Here is a 20,380-nt window from a genome sequence, read left to right as displayed (position 1 = left end):
TACCGGCTTGGGTCACTGTCTGTGCGGAGTCTGCACGTTCTCCCTGTATACGCGTGGGTTTCCTCCGGGTGCTCCGGTTTCGTCCCACAGTCCAAAGATGTGCAGGTTGGGAGATTGGCCATGCTAAATTGCCCTTTGTGACCAAAAAACGGTGAGGTTGGGTTACTGGGTTACAGGTGTGGGCTTAAGTGGGGTGCTGTTTCCAGGGGCCGGCGCAGACTCGATGAGCTGAGTGATCTCCTTCTGTACTTTAAATTTCTATATATGAAGTCTTTGACTTTCTTGTACATGAGGACTGGTAGTAGGCCATTCAGGCCCTCTAGTTTGTTCTGTTATAGCTGATCTATACCTCAGTTCCATGTGCCTTACTATATTGTCCCTCATAAAATGGGTTCCCCCGAGCCTATTCGGGCAGATTCCACATTTCTACTCACCGTTGTGTAAATAAAATGCGTCCTGATTTCTTTCCTGAGCGGCTATATCTAATTTTAGGACCATGTCTTGTTGTTCTGGATTCCCCCCCCACCAAGGAAAATTATTTTTTCATATTTATTTTCCATTGATCCTTTTTAGTTTTAAATGCATCAATGATATCACCGCTCAACCATCGAAACCCAAGGGATAACAAGTCTGTACAATCTGTCCTCATGATATATCGCTTTTAACCCTGCTATCATTGTGGGGAATGTGCACATGCACTCTCTTCAAGGCCAGTGGATCCTTCCTGAGGTGTGGTACTGGAAACAACACACAGCGATAGCTGGGATTTAACCACATTTTTATATAGTTTAGCTGCCCTCTGCATTTTAGCCTCCTTGCAATCAAAATCAAAATTCTATTGATCATTTTGATTACTTTTTATATCCGAGCAGCTTCTGTTCACGATTTCTGTATCTGGGCATCCAAATAATGAAAACAGAAAGTGCCGGAAAACCTCAACGCGTCTACAAAATCGTCCCCAGCCCCTGGCACACTCCCCATGTCCCACCCAGGACAATCTATGCCACATCATACTACCATCAACACCAGTCTCCCCTGCCCCCCGCCACCCCATGTCCTTCTACCCACCCCCATGGTCCTTTATAGACCCTATGCCAACTTGTGTCAACCCATTCACACACACACATACCCCCCCCCCCCCCCTCACCATGCTTGGTCCTTACCCATTCCACGCCAATTCATCCAGTATCCATCACAGACAAACCTAATTTCCATGCTAACATACAGTTTGTGTCTATTGATTACAGTACTATTAAACAAAAACATGTTTCCATGCTATGACCACTTAGAGCTGTTAACCAAATTGCACACTTAACAGGCACCTCACTGTGATAATGTTAGCTGGTATAATCAACCTTTGCAGCAGAAATCCTACAAGGTCAACACTCAGGCTTATGTCAATGGACAGAATAAAACATCACGCACCAATTTTTTAAAAATTCCAGACAATCTTTTAAAATTTCAAGCCCACAGAGTTAAATCGATTGGTGGCTTTGACAGTTCAAATAGGTTTTGATAGATCAAATAAGTTTTGACAGTTCTCTGGCAGCTTGACAGCTCCTTGACAGTTCTAATGAGTTTGGGCACTTTTCAAGCACAATCATGCTGACTTGTAACAATCACAAAGGATATCTTCTAAAGGGTTCCTTACCTCTTCTAAAAGGTGACGTACTTCCTTCAAAGGTGTCCCAGGACCATACCGAAAGAGGTACTTTATCTCCTCCCTATCCAAGTTCTGACCTCCGAACCTCATCTATCTGCATGTTTCAGGTTTCACATTCCTTGCCCAGCAAAATCCCACTTCAGTGGAGGAAGCTGATGATTTAAATGGTCAGCTACCTCTGTAAAGCATGCATGTGCGAACCCAGGCATGACACCTGTCAAAATAGGGGGCAGGATTCTCCAATAATGGGGCTATGTCTCACATGCACGCGAAAAAACGTGCACAAATCACTCTGGACTTACCTGGAGAAAGCCTGGGATGATTCTCCAATTTGCAGGGGACTAGCAGGTCCCCGAAGTAATCCTCGCACCTCCGGCTGCCTAGACGGGACCTTGCCCCGAGGGGGTCCGCGCATGCGCACGGCGGAGGTCTTCAGTGCCCACACCGCGGACCGGCACCGAAAACATAGGCCCCCCCCCAAGATCGCACACACGCGCAGATCGGTGACCCCCGATCGGTAGCCTGGCCAACCTGGAGGACCCACCCCCCCCTGTAAATGATCCCCCCCCCCCCCCCCCCACCCCAGTAGGGAGGCCGCGGACTGAGTCCGCAGCCACCATGCCGAGTTCCCGAAGGGTGGAACCATGAGAGAACCACGCTGTCGGGAACTCAGTCAGCTGCACTCGGTGAATCGCCACGGGACCCTCTTTCAATGGCCCCCGAGCGGCGCCGCGTTGTCCGCTCGCCGGCGATTGGCAGCGGTTCTCTGGGGGCCGGAGGATCGCTGGAGCGGTGTCGGACCTGATCTCGGGTTTGACATCCATTCTCCGCCCCCGCGCCGATCGCGATTTCGGCGCGATGGCTCGGAGAACCCGCCAAGAATTTATCCACAACAGAGAGTATCTCCATCTTAGTGAAAATCTGGGCCAAAGTTAACATTGAGTCCAATATGACTTGCCTTCAGAATTGAAGCAAGGTAGAAATACGGGGCTGAATTCTCCCCCGTCGGGATTCTCCATTTTGCCGGCAGCCCGGGGGGTTTCCCGATGGCGTGGGGCTTACCCCATTGACCAGCCAGCGAAACGGAGAATCTTGGTCACGGTGTGCTTTATGCTGTTGCAAAAGTGGGGAAAGGGGGGTCAGGTGGAACCAAAGGGAAGGTCAGGGCTAGATTAGATGCCAAGGAAATTAAATATTAAACATTTCATAGAACAAAAGACAAAGGGAGTTGTAATCGTGATAGTAAAGAAACAAATCATAGGTCTGAAGTAGGTGTTAATAACAGAATAAAGGTCAATTATTTCAAAATGATGAAAACAAGTTACAAGCTGGCCTTTTGGGGCGGAAGGTAATCAAAATGGAGGATAGATTCATGGCCTAATGTTGTTGAACTCCATGTTGAGTCCAGAAGATTTTAAAGTGCGCAAACTGAAGGTTTTTGCTGTTCCTCCAGTTTGTGTTGAGCTTCACTGGAGCAATGTGATAGACCTAGTCAGAAATGTAAGCAGGGGAGCAAGGTGATCAAGTGAAACAGAAGTGACCAGACCATCAGGGACACGCTTACAGACTGAGCAGAGGGCTTCTACAAAGTAGCGACCCAGTCTGCATTTGGCGTCCCCAATGTAGAGCAGACTGCATTCTGAGCAACAACTACTGGAGATTAAACTGAAAGGAGTGTAAGTCAATTTGGAATGCTTGGGGAGATCAAACAGTCTGTACAATAAGATGCTCTGCGTTAACTTGGCCCGCGTTATTTTTGTGTCTATTATGTATGTACTGCGGTCGCAGAAAAATATTTTTCACTGTACTTTGATACGTGTGACAATAAATCAAATCAAATCAAAGAATCCCCCACCTCCAGAAGAATCATAGAATTTACAGTGTAGAAGGAGGCCATTCGGCCCAGCAAGGCTGCACTGGCCCTGGGAAAGAGCGCCATAGTTAAGCTCACACCTCCACGTTATCCCCATAACTCTACCTAACCTTTTGGACACTTAAGAGGCAATTTAGCATGGCCAATCCACCTAACCTGCACATCTTTGGACTGTGGGAGGAAGCAGGAGCACCCGGAGGAAACCTACGTCGACACGGGGAGAAAGTGCAAACTCCACACAGTCACCCGAGGCTGGAATTGAATCTGGGTCCCTGGAGCTGTAAGGAGCAGTACTAACCGCTGTGCCACTGTGCTGCCCACCTTGGGCAAGGGCAGACTATGACTGGTATACCATTGCCTTCAAATCCCCCTCCAAGTCACACACTATCCTGACTTGGAAATACATTGCCGTTCCTTCACTGTCACTGGGTCAAAATCCTGGAGTTCCCTCTTTTTAAAATGTTTCCAATTAAGGGGGCAATTTAGTGCGGCCAATCCACCTACCCTGCGCATCTATTGGTTGTGGGCGTGAGACACACACTGACACAGGGAGAATGTGCAAACTCCACACAGACAGTGGTCCTCGGCGCCGTGAGGCAGCAGTGCCAACCACTGTGCCCTCCCATCTTGGAGCTCCCATCTTGGGGCTGGTTTAGCTCACTGGGGCTGGTTTAGCTCACTCGGCTAAATCGCTGGTTTTTAAAGCAGACCAAGCAGGCCAGCAGCACGGTTCGATACCAGTAGCAGCCTCCCCGGAGAGGCGCCGGAATGTGGCGACTAGGGGCTTTTCACAGTAACTTCATTGAAGCCTGCTCGTGACAATAAGCGATTTTCATTTCATTTCCCTCTCTAACAACACATGGACTGCAGCGGTTCAATAAGGCAGCTCACCACCACCTTCTCAAGGGCGATTAGAGTTAGACAGTAAAAAATGCTGGCCTTGCCAATGGTGTCCACAGCCCAAGAATGAAATTTTAAAAGTCTGTAATCTGGTGAGACAGATTAGATCTATTATATTTAGACAAGGAAGGTCGGAAGAATCTTACTGCCTCCCATGATTCAAATCCCTGCTTGTCCTCATGCGCAACAATTTAATTTAATTTGATTAATAGAATCTGACCCATTGTGAGTGGGATGAATATTATCTTTCTAATGGTACATCACTCTTTTGTATACATTATTATTTGCCTAACCAGTTATTGTAATGAATCCTGGCAGATAGAAGGTGAACTGCTCTGTTTATCACTGCAAGATGATTTTTATTCTTTTATTCTTTGTGAATTAAATACTTTTTGAGGAAGAAATGCACAGGATTAAAAGTGCAGAAGGGAACAATGTGGCCCTTCACACTGATATTAGTGTTTGCTCCTCATCTGGGAATGTTACTCAAATCCCACTTCCCCGCCCTATCTCCATGAATCATAGACTTCTTACAGTGCAGAAGGAGGCCAGTCGGCCTATTGAGACTGCACAGATCCTCTGAAAGAGCACCCTACCTCCCCTCCCTATCCCCTTGACCCCAAATAACCTTTTGAACTCTAAGGGACAATTTGGCATGGCCACTCTACCTAACCTGCATATCTTTGGACTGTGAGAGAAAACTGAAGCACCCGGAGAAACCCCATGCAGCCACAGGGAGAAAGTGCAAACTCCACACACACAGTCACCCAAGGCCTGAATTGAACCTGGCTCCGTGGTGCTGTGAGGCAGCAGTGCTAGTCACTGTGCCACCGTGTCGCCCCATGGCCCTTCATATTTTTCTTTTTAAAAAACCTATAGAATTAAAGAATGGTTCTGTTCGTACTGGCTCTCTGGAAAAACAGCTCAGCTCCTCTCACTCTTTCCGTGTAGCCTCGGAATTTTTTTCTCTCCAGCTGTTTATCCTTTTTGAAAACCATGATTGAATCTGCTCCTCCACACTCTCAGACAGTGTATTCCAGATCCTGACCACTCGCTGTGTGAATCTGCCTCCACCACACTCTGTGTATTCCAGATCCTGACCACTAAGGGCAGCACGGTAGCATTGTGGATAGCACAATTGCTTCACAGCTCCAGGGTCCCAAGTTCGATTTCGACTTGGGTCACTGTCTGTGCGGAGTCTGCACATCCTCCCCGTGTGTGCGTGGGTTTCCTCCGGGTGCTCCGGTTTCCTCCCACAGTCCAACGATGTGCAGGTTGGGTGGATTGGCCATGAAAAATTGTCCAAAATTCTATGATTAACCTAGGACAAATGTTCGGCGCAACATCGTGGGCCGAAGGGCCTGTTCTGTGCTGTATTTCTCTATCTATCTATCTATCGGTGCGTGAATCTCCCTCCACCACACTCAGACAGTGTATTCCAGATCCTGACCACTCGCTGTGTGAATCTGCCTCCACCACGCTCTCAGGCAGCATATTCCAGATCCTAACCCCCTGCTTTGGAAAAAAAATGTCTCTTCATATTGACATCAATTTTGTCATTCACCTTAAATCGCTGTCCGCATGGTTTTGAACACTTTGCTCAAATCTCTTCCGAAAGATTTTGTTTCTTCGAAGAGAACAGCCCCAACTTTTCCAATCCTTACAGGAGACTGAAATCCCTCATTCCGGGAACCGTTCCAGTAAATCTTTTCTGAACCCTCCCTGAAGCCTTAGTTGATGGTGGTTGTCCATCAATTTGGCGGTCTCGCCTACTCAGGGTCATGAGTTTCTGCCATGGGCCTTCATGTGTCCGGCAGACCGATTCTCAACTTGAACACATTGTGTCCATACTAGCTGATGAACTGACATCCAGCCTAATCCCACAGTCAAGATGTTGGTCTCCAGCGCTGTAGGCTCCGGCATTTCAAATGCATATTAAAGTATTTTTTTTAAAGGTAATGACTGTTTTGTCTCTCCCGCCTTTTAACGTCGTGAGTTCCAGATTCCCATCGCCCTCTGGGTGAGGAAAATTCTCCTCAACTCCCCGTCTAATCCTTCTGCCAATTTCTTTGAATCAATACTCCCTGGTTATTGGCCTCCCATTAAGGGAAATAGTGCTTCCAATCGACTCTATCTAAGCCTTCCATAATTTTATAACCCGCAATTAAATCTGCCCACAGCACATTCTCGCTTCATAGAACATAGAACAGTACAGCACAGAACAGGCCCTTCAGCCCTCGATGTTGTGCCGAACAATGATCACCCTACTCAAACCCACGCTATACCCGTAACCCAACAAACCCCCCCCCCCCTAACCTTACTTTTTTTTTTAAGGACACTATGGGCAATTTAGCATGGCCAATCCACCTAACCTGCACACCTTTGGACTGTGGGATGAAAGTGGAAACCCACGCAGACATGGGAGAATGTGCAAACTCCACACAGACGGTCACCCAAGGTCGGAATTGAACCCGGATCCCTGCCACTGTGAGGCAGCAGTGCTAACCACTGTGCCACCGTGCCACTCCGATGAATGCAAGACGAAAAACCTCAGCAGTATGTTTTTTCAACGATATTCAAGTTCCGTGCTACCAAGCCTCTGTTTAAAAGGTGCAATGCTGAATTAACAAGGAAGAATAAATTAGAATGGTAATGGAAGCCTAGCAGCAGACAGTAATTAATTACAATGAAGGCCAGGCAAAGTGTTAGTGAGCCAGTTCCTCAGTATAGTGCGACTGTGTGATATGTACTGACTGCCTTCTTGGGCTAGCTTGTGGATATGACTTTGATGGTGCTTTATTGCCTTTGCAGGTGATCCACTGGAATTCTCCCAAGAAACTGCGGGTGAAGAACAAGCACGTTGAGTTCTTCCGAAACCTTTATCTGACTTTTCTGGAGTACGATGGGAATCTCCTGCGTCGGGAGCTGTTTGGCTGTCCCAGCGAGGTGGACAAGAACAGTCAAAACGTGAGTGTGGAGGAAGTCTACCCAACATCGATCGGTGCTGTTTGACTGGGAGTGTTTGGGCTCACTGGGAATGATTTATTCCGAGGTGTCGATGCGTAGATCTCTCACCTCGGAGTCGAAACATTCAAGTCCAACTCCAGAAATTTGAGTACGTAGTTCAACCTGAGGGAGTGCTGCACTGTCAGAAAGTGCTGCCTATCAGATGAGGATTATAAATGTGGGAAACATGGCAGACAATGTGCTCACAGCAATGAGCCTATGCACAGATCACCAGTTTTAATTATGTTGATTGAGGGATAGATTTTAGCCAGGGCACAGATTTGCCAATTATTCCAGCCTTTCTGCAAGTTGTAGTTGTTTGAAATTACAGAGAGTACATCAGGATCATTTAGTAGATGCTATATATATGGATTTTTCAAAAGGCATTTGTGCCTTAATAGAGTGATGAATATGGTCAGGGCATGTAGAGTTGAGAAACATGGATTGGAATGGATTGCTAGCTGGCTGTGACTCAGAAAGCAGGGAGTAAGAGGAAAGAGTAATTCATCCTCTTCACGTGAACTATTCACGGTGGCAGAAGGTGGGGATTAGGTCACTACACAACAGTTGGGACCACTGTTATCAAATCTTTATTCCAATAGAACATAGAACATTACAGCGCAGTATGGGCCCTTCGGCCCTCGATGTTGCGCCGACCTGTGAAACCATCTGAAGCCTATCTGACCTACACTATTCCATTTTCATCCATATGTCTATCCAGTGACCACTTAAATGCCCTTAAAGTTGGCGAGTCTACTACTGTTGCAGGCAGGGCGTTCCACACCCCTACTACTCTGAGTAAAGAAACTGCCTCTGATATCTGTCCTATATCTATCACCCCTCAATTTAAAGCTATGTCCCCTCGTGTTGGTCATCACCATCCGAGGAAAAAGACTCTCACTGTCCACCCTATCTAACCCTCTGTCTATCTTATATGTCTCTATTAAGTCACCTCTCAGCCTTCTCCTCTCTAATGAAAACAACCTCAATTCCCTGAGCCTTTCCTCGTAAGACCTTCCCTCCATACCAGGCAACATCCTAGTAAATCTCCTCTGAACCCTTTCCAAAGCTTCCACATCCTTCCTATAATGTGGTGACCAGAACTGCACGCAGTACTCCAGGTGCGGCCGCACCAGAGTTATGTACAGCTGCAGCATGACCTTGTGGTTCCGAAACTCAATCCCCCTGCTTATAAAGGCTAGCACACCATATGCCTTCTTAACAGCCCTATTAACCTGGGTGGCAACTTTCAGGGATTTATGTACCTGGATGCCGAGATCTCTCTGTTCATCTACACTACCAAGAATCTTGCCATTAGCCCAGTACTCTGCATTCCTGTTACTCCTTCCAAAGTGAACCACCTCACACTTTTCCGCATTAAACTCCATCTGCCACCTCTCAGCCCAGCTCTGCAACTTATCTATGTCCCTCTGTATCCTATAACATCCTTCAGCACTATCCACAACTCCACCGACCTTCGTGTCATCTGCAAATTTACTAACCCATCCTTCTACACCCTCTTCCAGGTCATTTATAAAAATGACACACAGCAGTGGCCCCAAAACAGACTACTCCAGGATGAACATTTGCCGTCAACCACCACCCTCTGTCTTTCAGCTAGCCAATTACTGATCCAAACCGCGAAATCACCTTCAATTCCATACTTCCTTATTTTCTGCAATAGCCTACCGTGGGGAACCTTATCAAACGCCTTACTGAAATCCATATACACCACATCAACAGCTTTACCCTGATCCACCTGTTTGGTCACCTTCTCAAAAAACTCAATAAGGTTTGTGAGGCATGACCTACCCTTCACAAAACCGTGTTGACTATTGCTAATCAACTTGTTCTTTTCAAGATGATTATAAACCCTATCTCTTATAACCTTTTCCAACATTTTACCCACAACCGAAGTAAGGCTCACAGGTCTATAATTACCAGGGTTGTCTCTACTCCCCTTCTTGAACAAGGGGACAACATTTGCTATCCTCCAGTCTTCTGGCACTATTCCTGTCGACAAAGACGACATAAAGATCAAGGACAAAGGCTCTGCAATCTCCTCCCTGGCTTCCCAGAGAATCCTAGGATAAATTCCATCTGGCCCAGGGGACTTATCTATTTTGACATTTTCCAAAATTGCTAACGCCTCCTCCTTTTGAACCTCAATTCCATCTAGCCTGGTCGACTGAACCTGAGTGTTCTCCTCGACAACATTGTCTTTCTCCAGTGTAAACACTGACGAAAAATATCCATTTAACGCTTCCCCTATCTCCTCTGATTCCACACACAACTTTCCGCTACTATCCTTGATTGGCCCTAATCTTACTCTAGTCATTCTTTCGTTCCTGATATACCTATAGAAAGCCTTAGGGTTTTCCTTGATCCTATCCACCAATGACTTTTTGTGTCCTCTCCTCGCTCTTCTTAACTCTCCCTTTAGGTCCTTCCTGGCTAACTTGTAACTCTCAAGTGCCCTAACTGAGCCTTCATGTCTCATCCTAACATAAGCCTTCTTCTTCCTCTTGACAAGTGCTTCAACTTCCTTAGTAAACCACGGTTCCCTTGCTCGACAACTTCCTCCCTCCCTGACAGGTACATACTTATCAAGGCCACGCAGTAGCTGTTCCTTGAAAAAGCTCCACATTTCGATTGTACCCATCCCCTGCAGTTTCCTTCCCCATCCTATACATCCTAAATCTTGCCGAATAGCATCATAATTGCCTTTCCCCCAGCTATAATTCTTGCCTTGCGGTATATACCTATTCCTGCCCATTGCTAAAGTAAACATAACCGAGTTGTGATCACTATCACCAAAGTGCTCACCTACATCTAAATCTAACACCTGGCCGGGTTCATTACCCAGTACCAAATCCAATGTGGCCTCGCCCCTTGTTGGCCTGTCTACATACTGTGTCAGAAAACCCTCCTGCACACACTGCACAAAAACTGACCCATCTATAGTACTCGAACTATAGTATTTCCAGTCAATATTTGGAAAGTTAAAGTCCCCCATAACAACTACCCTGTTACTCTCGCTCCTGTCGAGAATCATCTTTGCAATCCTTTCCTCTACATCTCTGGAACTATTCGGAGGTCTATAGACAACTCCCAACAGGGTGACCTCTCCTCTACTGTTCCTAACCTCGGCCCATACTACCTCAGTAGACGAGTCCTCAAGCCGTAATACTTTCCTTGATTAACAATGCCACACCCCCCCCTCTTTTACCATCTTCTCTGTTCTTACAGAAACATCTAAATCCTGGAACCTGCAACAACCATTCCTGTCCCTGCTCTACCCATGTCTCCAAAATCGCCACAACATCGAGATCCCAGGTACCAACCCATGCTGAAAGCTCACCCACCTTATTCCGGATGCTCCTGGCGTTGAAGTAGACACACTTCAAACCAGCGTCCTGCTTGCCGGTGCCCTCTTTCGAACTTTTAACCCTATGCCTGACCTCACTACTCTCAACATCCTGTACACTGGGACTACAATTTAGGTTCCCATCCCCCTGCTGAATTAGTTTAAACCCCCCCGAAGAGCACTAGCAAATCTCCCCCCCAGGATATTGGTACCCCTCTGGTTCAGGTGAAGACCATCCTGTTTGTAGAGGTCCCACCTACCCCAGAATGAGCCCCAATTATCCAGGAAACCAAAACCCTCCCTCCTCCACCATCCCTGTAGCCACGTGTTCAACTCCTCTCTCTCCTTATTTCTCACTTCGCTAGCACGTGGCACGGGTAACTACCCAGAGATAACAACTCTGTTTGTTCTAGCTCACAGCTTCCACCCTAGCTCCCTGAATTTCTGTCTCAAATCCCCATCTCTCTTCCTACCTATGTCGTTGGTACCTATGTGGACTACGACTTGGGGCTGCTCCCCCCCCCCTTAAGGATCCCAAAAACACGATCAGAGACATCACGAACCCTGGCACCTGGGAGGCAACACACCAACCGTGAGTCTCTTTCGTTCCCACAGAACCTCCTGTCTGTTCCTCTAACTATGGAGTCCCCAATGACAAGTGCTCTATTCCTCTTCTCCCTTCCCTTCTGAGCAACAGGGACAGACTCTGTGCCAGAGACCTGTGCCCTATTGCTTACCCCTGGTAAGTCGTCCCCCGCAACAGTATCCAAAACGGTATACTTGTTATAGAGGGGAACGACCACTGGGGATTCCTGCACTGCCTGCCGGTTCCCTCTCCCTCCCCTGATGGTAACCCATCTACCTTCTTCTTTTACCTGAAGTGTGACTACCTCCCTATAACTCCTCTCAATAACCTCCTCCGCCTCCCGAATGATCCGAAGTTCATCCAGCTCCAGCTCCAGGTCACTAACGCGGCTCTCGAGGAGCTGGAGTTGGGTGCACTTCCCGCAGATGTAGTCAGAAGGGACACTAGAGGCGACCCTTTCCTCCCACATTCTGCAGGAGGAACATTCAACTGCCCTAGCCTCCATTCCCAGTGAACTAACTTCCCAACTACTGAAAAATAAAAATTAAAAACTTGTTAGTTTAGCAATCCAACGGACAGAACTTTTTTTTTTAGTTAGAGGAGGAGGATGGGTGGGAGACACTACGTAAGTAGTGTTTCGGGTCAAGCTGTAATTTGACCTTCAGAGAATCCATTTAATCCCTGCAGTGCAGAAGGAGGCCATTCAGTCCATCGAGTCTGCCTTGGCCCTCTGAATGAGCGCCCTACCTAGACCCAGCCCCCGCAACCTCGCACATTGATCATGGCCAATTCACTGAACCTGCATATCTTCGGACTGTGGAAGGAAACTGGAGCACCCGGAGGAAACCCACACAGACACGCAGAGAGAGTGCAAACTCCACACAATTTGGTGCAGAGTGGGAAACAACACTGCAAACTCCACACCGTCACCGTGCCACCCACAGACGGGGATTTTCAGCTCCCATTTTGGAGGGGGGGGAGATGTTGGGATCAACGGAGTGAGTGGAAAATCCTGTTTCTACGCCGGACAAACTCATTTCCCACCCACCCCCCTCGTTAGATTGTCCATTCACATCGGAAAAAGGGGGTACACCAATATACATCACAACTGGCCTCCCACACCTGCCGAGCAGTGCCGGGTGTCAGTGTGGGGGGTGAGGAGGGGTGATCTGTGTGTGTGTGTGGGGGGGGGGGAGGGGGTGTTGCTTTGGGGGGGGTATTCCGTCGAGGGGGTGGGGGGATATTTCTCGGGGGGTGGTGAGGCCCGTTCTGGCTGGGGGTTGGTGTTTGATGTTTAATTTTTTTTGTATCCAATCTTTTGAAAGCTAAGCTCCTGGGCAGAGCAGGCATTGATCGTGTTCCCCACCCACCAGCTTTACAATGCAAGATCTGTCCCTTGGATCTTTCTCCCTATGTCACTTACAATATGGTGAAGGAAGCTGCCGTTTTCCATCCTATTCCTGCTCCTATTTTCTATGATTATAATTTTGATGTCCAGATATTTTTCCCATTTTCTTTTTCCTTTCCTTCTCCGTTACGTTTCCAGGTCGACAGCTCACTGGACAAGTTCCGTTTCCCTCCTTTAAGTTGGGTACAATCTTAGCTATCTGCCTGTTCTCTGGCACTGTACCTTTGTCTAATGAATTAGTAAATATGTGTAATTGTGGCTACTCTTTATTCCCTCAATTTTTTAAAAATACAGAAATGTAATCTGTCCAGATCAGCGGGTTTATCCTCTTTCAGTTTGATTACACCATTTAATATTTCTCCTCTTTTAATTATAAATGTAGTTATATCATTTCTAATCTCCTTTTCTGAGGCCATGCCCAGGTGTATCCCTGGTAAATACTGAATAAAGCAAAATAATTTAATGTACCTCATATTCCCTATCACTGCCTGTGATTTTTTTTTATCCTGTCCATCTCTGTATTGCCATCCCGACTTTTCCATTCCTTATTTATATGCTGGCCGATAATTTTATTATTTCATAGTTTTCAGCACGGAATGAGGCCCTTCGGCCCATCGTGTCCGGGCTGGCCATCGAGCACCTATCTACTGCAATCCCATTTTCCAGCACTTGATCCGTAGCCTTGTGTGCTCATCCAAATGCTTCTTAGGGTTCCCTCCTCGACCAACCTTTTCAGCCAGTGAGCTCCATGTTCCCATTACACAGCGGAGTGAATGTCCCTCGCAACCTTATTTGTCACTGATCCAGAGTCCCCGGTCTCTCTGCAGTACTCGGACTTTTGTTGACTTGTGGAGGACTTTGCTGTCCAACAGTCTCAGCCCACGTTTGTCGAAGGCTGAACTGGCATGGCAGATCCACCATCAATGCTGGCCTTTTGAGAGTAAGATATGGGAAATGTTCGACATATTTCTGAGTCTCCCCTTCAACATATGTGGGAGGTGAAATATTTTGCTGGCCAGATATGGGTTGACATAAGAATTTTGTTTTGGCAAAATTCAGGATCTGGATCTCATTGAGATTAGTTTGCAAATCTGGGAAACAACGCTACAATCATCCGCAAACCGTAACTCATGTCTACCTCTGCTGGTCAGTTTGCTTTTTACACAGAGGCAACTGAGGGGAAAGAGTTTTCCATCTAGATGGTATTTAGTATTGATGCCAGCAGGCAGTTGATCCTTGATGAGGTGACTACCCATTGTCGGGTAGATTATAAATAGTATGGAGGGTGTATCACACACCGAGCTTGACCCTGGTCCAGGTGTCTGTTTCAAGTCTCCCACTCCAGATAGTCCCAGTCACATCATCATGTAGCAATTGCAGAGATTGTGATGAAGTTTCTACGACATCCACATCTTCGGAACGCAAGCCACAGAGCCTCGCGATTTGCTGAGTTAAATCCTTTGGTCAGGTTGATGAATGTAACTTTGAATTCCTGGTTAAAAGCAAATTACCGCGGATGCTGGACTCTGAAACAAAAACAGAAAATGCCAGACAGCCACGGGAAGTAGCCGATTCAGGAGACAGGGTGTGTCAGGACTTTCCCTGCTACTCACAATCTGTAAATGTCTCCGTCGTTTTGACAATATGATGCATCTCCCTTCATGAAGATAGGTACAATTGCCGTATTCCTGAAGTCAGGGGTACTGGGCGGGGCAGGGGGCGGGGCGAGTTCTTCCTCCTCCCAAATCCATAGGATGAATGCATCACATTTTGATGTGAACAAAATGCACTAGCTTTGATTGATTGTTGCATGAATTGTACCATTGGGTGGGGGGAGATAGCCTGGAGAGTATCAGCTGTAACTGTGTAATCACGGTTGAGACGTTGTTGGGAATGTTCTTTCCAGCATTGCTGAAAGGTAGCTGTCATCCTTAAGAAGAAAAGAAGCATCCTATCAGCGAAGGTGATTGGCACCTTTAAGTGATGGAGAGGTTTCCAATGATTTCCTGAGCGATGCCGAGCAGCATTCCTTACTCCTGGTCGGGCCACCCAACACGGCAGATACAGGGCGAGGGACGGTCCGAAAAGTTCACAACGACAGAACGGGGTTGAGACGAGCAGCACCATTTTAACTCCCAGCCCACATGAAGCTAAATCGAGAATCAGAAGCCCCTCCTGGCGCAACAAGGAAGGTTTGGGACTTCCCTTCCCTAGATTCCCTGACTCCTCCTCCAGTCAAAATCCACTAGGAAAGCCCTCTGCCCTTGCCCGCCCCCCCTCCCCATTCCCCCACTCACCTTACCAGGGCAATCCTCATGGCTCCAAACAGCGTTGCCCTTCCGTCCACCGGCTTTAGGTGGGAGGCGGAACCAGGGCGTCGTCCTGTTAAAATTGGGTCTGTAGCTTTCTCAATTTACTCCCATCTCCAAAATGGATGGGAAAATGGCCATGAGGAAGAAAATCGTAAAGCTTCACTTAAGGCAAAAAAAATCTGAAGGAAGGATTGGTTTAATTTCAGAAGGGCGAACTAGGAAGGTTAAGGCAAGCAGAAATTATAGTTTTAATTTCCATCGTGAAAGTGAATTCTGACCATTGCGAGCAGTTTTATGACTGTAATATTCATGCTCAGTGCAGCGTCGGAGGTGAGCTATAAACATACAAAAGCCGTTGGCCCCAAGAGACCTAGTTACGCGGGGCCTGGGATCCGACAGCGGTCTATTGATTTGCTGGAAAGTATTATTAAACTCGAGTCATTCCAAAAAGAGACTGAAACTCAGACTAGAGGAAGTGCCAGTAAAACAGATTACAGGAAGACGGTGAAAGAGATTGCTGGAAGTGACAGTAACATTGATTGGAGTCATACCTGGCACAAAGAAAGATGATATCACAGGGGTTCCTGAGAGTGGTGTCCAAGGCCACCCATCTCAGGCTGCTTCATCAATGACCTTCCAAGGTCGGGGGTAGATATTTTCTGATGTTTGCACATTGTTCAGTCCCATTCACAGCGCCCCAGATAATTAAGATGCTCGCGCCCAAGTTTGAACAACATTCAGGTTTTGGCTGTTAAGAGGCAATTACATTTTTGCCACTCAAGTGCCAGGCAATGACCACCTCCAACAAGATAGAGTCTAAAATCTCCCCTTGGCATTACCATCATTGAATCTCCCGCCATAAGGGGCTGGGTTAGCACACTGGGCTAAATAGCTGGCTCGTAATGCAGAACAAGGCTGCAGAGCGGGTTCAATTCCTGTACCAGCCTCCCCGAACAGGCGCCGGAATGTGGCGACTAGGGGCTATTCGCAGTAACTTCATTGAAGCCTACTCGTGACAATGAGTTATTATTATTATCAACAGCCTGGGAGTCACCAGTGACCAGAAATTCACTGGACCAGCCATTAAGGTGCTGTGGCTACAAGAGTAGATTAGAGGTTGGGAATCCTGCAGCGAGTATCTCACCTTGATTCATAGATCATAGAATCCCTACAGTGCAGGAGGAGGCCATTCGGCCCATCGAGTCTGCACCGACCCTTGGAAAGAGCGCACTACGTAGGCCCATGCCCCCCCTAGCCCCAAAACACAGTACACAACCCAACCTTTGGGACACTAAGGGGCAATTTAGCATGGCCAATTCACCTAACCTGCACATCTTTGGACTGCGGGAGGAAACCGGAGCACCCGGATCACGCAGACACGGGAAGAAAGTGAAAATTGCACAGTCACCCAAGGCCGGAATTGAACCCGGGACTCTGACGCTATGAGGCAGCTGTGCCACCATGCCGCCCAAAGCCTGTCCACCATCTACAAGGCACAAGCCAGGAGTGTGATGATATAGTCCCCACTTGCCTGGATGAGTGCAGCTCCAACAACACCCAAGAAGCTCGACACTATCCAGGACAGAGCAGCCCACTTAATTGGCACCCCATCCGACACCTTAATTAATCACCCCCTCCCCACCACTGATGCACCGTGGGAGCAGTATGTACCATCTACAAGATGCACGGCGAACAATTCACCAAGATTTCTTGAGCAGCACTGTGCAAACGTACAAACCCTACTACCTAAAAGAACAAGGGAAACAGACACATGGGAACACCATCCACTGCATATGCCACTCCAAGTCACTCACCATCCTCACGGAACTATATTGCAGTTCCTTCACTGTCGCTGGATCAATATCCTGCTCCTATCTCTTAGGGACTGCAGTATGGGTGAGCTTTGTAGACCATAGGTCGGTCCATAGCAAACACATCAGGATTACATGTCTCCATCTCAAATCTCCCAGGTTCAGTCACTGACCTGGAACGAGGTTTATAGACTCTTCGACGCAGAAGAGATATGGAGCAGTATCTGGGATGTTTGCTTCAGAGAGAGGTACCGGCTCAGAATGGATTTGGAGCATAGAGTTAGGAGAACCCTGGTAAGGTAGCCAATGAGATTCTGAAGAAACTGCAGCTACCCAAAGTGGACAGGAGGATTAGCGGCGGAACTATAGGGCGTGATTCCCTGGTCCCCCAGCGCGCCGTTCGCTGGTGGCAGGCTTCTTACCTTCCCTCCACTTGTCAATGGGATTCCCATTAAAACCACCCCATGTCACCGGGAAACCTGTGGGTGGGAATGAGCTGCCAATGGGAAAAGAGAATCCCAACAGCTGAAGAATTCGGCCATAATGTGGTGGTTGTGGAGAATTCAATAATTAAGGCGGCAGTAAGCAGGATCATGAGTTCCACAGGGTGTGTTACCAACTCGGTGCCAGGGTGAATTACACCTCGAACCAGTTTGAAAGGATACAGGAAAGGAAGGGGGATGACCCAGTCAGTGTGACCCATGTTGGGAGCAACACCATAGGGAAGAGTGGGCGAGGGGTCCTTTTCAGTTAGTGCCAGCAACTAGGAGCTAAATTAGAGGACAGGACCTCAAGCTTTGTTATCTTTAGATTATTATCTATGCCACTTGCAAATTGTGGGTAAGTAGATTCGTGAGGAGAACACCTGGCTGAAAGAGGAATTTGAGAAAGAACGGCTTGACACTGACACCAGTACTGCGACGAGGAGGAAGAACTGTTGATGAATCAGGTTAGGACTAGAGGAAAGGAAAATATTCCCAGACAAGGAGCAGGAGTAGGCCTTCGGGCCCTCGAGCCTGCTCCGCCATTTAATAAAATCATGGTAAATCGATAGTCACCTCAAATCTGCATCGTCGATTACCATGCTCTCACTTACCAAGAATCTATCCGACTGTTCCTTAAAAATATTCATGATGTGGAGATGCCGGCGTTGGACAGTAAGAAGTCTTACAACGCCAGGTTAAAGTCCAACAGATTTGTTTCAAACACTAGCTTTCGGAGCACTGCTCCTTCCTCAGGTGAATGCAGAGGTATGTTCTGGTACGTTTCTGGAACATACCTCTGCATTCACCTGAGGAAGGAGCAGTGCTCCGAAAGCTAGTGTTTGAAACAAACCTGTTAAAAATATTCAAAGACTCTTCTTCCACCGTCTTCTCAGGAAGACTTGCGACCCTCTGAGGGGAATATTTCTCCTCATCTCGTTTTAAATGGGTGACCCTGCCAGCGGCGGGATCCTCCATCCCCCCAGCTGGCCAATGGGGTTTCCCATTGACGATAAATCCGCTGGCGTGAGTGCGCATCCGGCGAAACGCAGGAACCCACCGGCGGAGAACCCAGCCCCTTATTTTTTTGATTATTGTCACAAGTAGGCTTACATTAACATGCAATGAAGTTACTGTGAAAATCCCTTAGTTGCCACACTACAGCGCCTGTTGGGTACACAGAGGGAAAATTCAGAATGTCCAATTCATCTAACAGTACGTCTTTCGGTACCTGTGGGAGGAAACCGGAGCACCCGGAGGAAACCCACGCAGACACGGAGAGAACGTGCAGACTCCACACAGACAGTGACCCAAGCAGGTCACAAGAACTTTAAGATAGTAAATGGAGGCCACAGATGGAAAAGGAATTGGGCTCGTTTCTCCGATCCCTCAGCCGCCCCCGGGTGATGGGACTTTTTAGTCCCACTGCCTTGACAATGGGGTTTCACATTGAAGCCACCCCGTGCTGCCAGGAAACCAATGGGCAGGGGTGGGCTATAGGAGGAAACGGAGAATCCCAACCGCTGGAGAATTCCGGCCTTTAGAAATAATAGCATTGTGGATAGCACAATCGCTTCACAGCTCCAGGGTCCCAGGTTCGATTCCCGGCTGGGTCACTGTCTGTGCGGAGTCTGCACATCCTCCCCGTGTGTGCGTGGGTTTCCTCCGGGTGCTCCGGTTTCCTCCCACAGTCCAAAGATGTGCGGGTTAGGTGGATTGGCCATGATAAATTGCCCTTAGTGTCCAAAATTGCCCTTTGTGTTGGGTGGGGTTACTGGGTTATGGGGATAGGGTGGAGTTGTTGACCTTGGGTAGGGTGCTCTTTCCAAGAGCTGGTGCAGACTCGATGGGCTGAATGGCCTCCTTCTGCAGTGTAAATTCTATGATTCTATGAAAACAAGCGAGAGAGATGAAAGTGAAGTAACAGTTCAGAAATTGTGCTTCAGGTGCCACAGGTAAAGGGAAAATTGAAATATGTAAAATGAATGAATTCAGAAAGAGAATTAAGAAACACGTGAGGAATGCATTCGATCAGTAGGACAAAATAGGCCCAAATTAGTGTTCTTTATACCTATGGACAGAGTATAGGGAACAAACACACTGAATTTCCAGCATAAATTTAACTTCAAAGGTATGAAATGGTGGTACAGTAGTAATGGAGACATGACTGCAAAATGGTCAGGGCTGGGAATTAAATATAGTAGGTAATGAGGGATATGCAGGCAGAGGGGATTTTATGGCTAGAATTCAGAAATAGAAACGTATTTAAAATTGTGGTTGGAGTTGTGATAGAAGTTACAAAGTGGCAGATTTTATAAGCGCTGAGATCGCATATGCATGTAGGAATGGCAGACTGGTTTTAATGGGGGATATTACCTTTCATATAGATTGGGATAAGTAAACTAGCCTCAGTGAGAAAGGGAACAATCTTTTTGAGTTGTTCAGGCTAGTGTTCTGCAATTTTGGGCAGAATCGCATTGCGTCAGGGGATCAGGCTGCAGAGCTGGCAGGAAACCTGTGCTGCCTCCTATTGGGAAGGCTCACTGAGCCACACGCCAATTAGCCAGTGACAAGGCCACCGACGGCCCTTTCCCTCGAGTCTCAGAGGCCAGCAGCCCTTGTGCTCAGCAGCACCACTGGGCAGGTGGTGGCTGCTGCTGGAATGACATGCACCAGACCCCCCAAGGATCGTGCAGCAACCCAGGTCACAGGTAAATAATATGGGCTGAGTACTTCCGCATGTTTGGGGTCAGAGGGAGAACGATGCAGGGGGATTAGCAGCGAGGGCAGTGGGGTGGCTGTCAGCGGGCCTCCCCTTCCTGATGTCAAGTCCCTCGATCAAGCAACCAACCCCCCTCACCTCCCCCAACCCCAGGAAGTGACAGTTCATGAAGTTTTAGATGGCGTTAACACTGAATAGTGACAGGCACACCTGGGTTAGTACCAACGGCAGCGGGATGAGGCCCATATGC

General features: G+C 47.7%; 1 protein-coding gene across 1 annotated transcript in view; it reads left to right on the top strand.

Annotated features, from left to right (window-relative positions):
* Nucleotides 1-20,380, top strand: part of large1 (LARGE xylosyl- and glucuronyltransferase 1) — a 558,448-nt gene that overhangs the window by 506,015 nt on the left and 32,053 nt on the right. The window contains exon 10 of the mRNA XM_038780758.1: nt 7,248-7,403. Within this exon, the coding sequence (XP_038636686.1) occupies nt 7,248-7,403 (156 nt within the window). The remainder of the gene's footprint in view (nt 1-7,247; nt 7,404-20,380) is intronic.

Source organism: Scyliorhinus canicula, chromosome 20 (genome assembly GCF_902713615.1).
Source record: "Scyliorhinus canicula chromosome 20, sScyCan1.1, whole genome shotgun sequence".
In the NCBI taxonomy this organism is placed as follows: Eukaryota; Metazoa; Chordata; class Chondrichthyes; order Carcharhiniformes; family Scyliorhinidae; genus Scyliorhinus; species Scyliorhinus canicula.
The sequence above is the reverse complement of the archived record's forward strand: the minus strand, read 5'-3'. Positions and strand labels throughout refer to the sequence as shown.